The sequence below is a fragment of the Nycticebus coucang genome, chromosome X, assembly GCF_027406575.1.
Source record: "Nycticebus coucang isolate mNycCou1 chromosome X, mNycCou1.pri, whole genome shotgun sequence".
Taxonomy (NCBI): Eukaryota; Metazoa; Chordata; class Mammalia; order Primates; family Lorisidae; genus Nycticebus; species Nycticebus coucang.
Genome location: NC_069804.1, coordinates 100,261,615 through 100,263,583, shown reverse-complemented (window position 1 = coordinate 100,263,583; position 1,969 = coordinate 100,261,615). Strand labels below are relative to the sequence as shown.

At 38.9% G+C, this 1,969-nt stretch overlaps 1 protein-coding gene across 1 annotated transcript; it reads right to left on the bottom strand.

Moving 5' to 3' along the window:
• Nucleotides 1–1,123: 1,123 nt before the first annotated feature.
• Nucleotides 1,124–1,711, bottom strand: LOC128577620 (high mobility group protein B1-like). The gene has a single exon (XM_053579882.1). The coding sequence runs from the start codon at nucleotides 1,709–1,711 to the stop codon at nucleotides 1,124–1,126; it is 588 nt and encodes a 195-aa protein (XP_053435857.1).
• Between the last annotated feature and the right edge of the window lie 258 nt (nucleotides 1,712–1,969).

The window sequence follows — 1,969 nt, the reverse complement described above, 5'->3', positions numbered from 1 at the left end:
CATCTGTTGTTTTGGGGATTTTGTGATGTGGACTACTCTTACTGGAGTTAGATGGTATCTCAGAGTAGTTTTGGTTTGCATTTCTCTGATGATTGAAGATGATGAGCATTTTTTCATGTGTCTGTAGGGCATGCACCTGTCTTCTTCAGAAAAGCTTCTGTTCATCTGTCTTGCCCATAATGAAATGGGATCACTTGTTTTTTTCTTAGTAATAAGTTTGAGTTGTCTGTGGATTCTGGTTATTAGAACTTTGTCAGAAGTATAAATTGCAAAAATTCTCTCCCATTCTGAGGGCTGTCTATTTGCTTTACTTAGTGTGTTCTTGGCAGTGCAGAAGCTTTTTTATTTGATCAGATCCCAGTAATGCAGTCAAGTATTTTTGATGTTGCTTCAATTGCCCAGGGTGTCTTCCTCATGAAGTATTCTCCCAGGTCAATTTTTTCAAGCATTTCCCCTGCACTCTCTCTAAGAATATTTTTGTTAGAGGAGAAAGGTGTGGGTCCAGTTTCAGTCTTCTACAAATTGTCATCCAATTCATCCTGCACCATTTCTTGAATAAGGAATCTTTCCCCCGATTTGTAATTTTATTTTATTTATTTTTTAATAAAAAAATTATATTTACTTAGAAGCATTCAGAATGTCAACAAAACAGCTGCAACTTTTTTTTTTTTTTTTTGCAATTACAGAGTGGTATTCAGTTAACAGAACAACAATTATTTTGTATAAGCTGCATCAGAGACAACCGAAGATGAAAAAACTACCATCCCCATGTATAACTAATTTGTGCTGTGCACCAACAAGAACCTGCTTTAAATTTTCATGCCAATTTACAACCCCCATACTGTACCAGGCAAGGTTAGTGGCTATTGAAAATACCACCAGGACAGGGCTATCTAAAGACACATCCGGTAGTGTGTTAACTATACAAAAAAAGACACTGTACAGTTTAAATACAAATCTTACACAGCCTTACATTTCAATTTTTTTCATTAAAAGGAGTAAGTGAGTTGTGTACGGGGGGGTTAAATGCTTTATAGACAAGAAAAAAACTGCGCTAGAACCAACTTATTCATCACCAGCATCTTCTTCTTCATCTTGATCTTCTTCATCTTCCTCCTCCTCTTCATCCTTTGTCCTCTTCATCTTCCTCCTCTTCCTTCTTTTTCTTGCTTTTTTCAGCCTTGATGACTGCCTTTTTCGCTGCATCAGGCTTTCCTTTATCTCTGTATGCAGCAATATCCTTTTCGTATTTTTCTTTCAGCTTTGCAGCCTTCTTTTCATAAGGCTGCTTGTCATCCGCAGCAGTGTTATTGCACATCTCCCCCAGATTCTTTGCAACATCACCAATGGATAGGCCAGGATGTTCTCCTTTGATTTTTGAGCGATACTCAGAACAGAACAAGAAAAAGGCCGAAGGAGGCCTCTTGGGTGCATTGGGATCCTTGAACTTCATTTTTGTTTCCCCTTCAGGAGGTATATAGGTTTTCATTTCTCTTTCATAACGGGCCTTGTCAGCCTTTGCCATATCTTCAAATTTTCCTTTCTCTTTAGCAGACATGGTCTTCCACCTCTCTGAGCACTTCTTAGAAAACTCTGAGAAGTTGACTGAAGCAACTGGGTGCTGCTTCTTGTGCTCCTCCCGACAAGTTTGCACAAAGAATGCATATGATGACATTTTGCCTCTCGGTTTCCTAGGATCTCCTTTGCCCATGTTTAGTTATTTTTCCTCAGAGAGGCACAGAGTCGCCCAGTGCCCGTCTGGCTCTCACTTGCCCCGGTGCTGTCTCTATGGAGCTCAATGTACTGCAATCCCAATTTGTAATTTTAGTAGGCTTATCAAAAATCAAATGACGATAAGAGTCTGGGTTCACGTATTGGTCTTCAATTCTGTTCCATACATCTACCTCTCTGTTTTTTTTGTGCCAGTACCATGTTGTTTTGATCAGTATAGTTTTATAATATAGTCTGA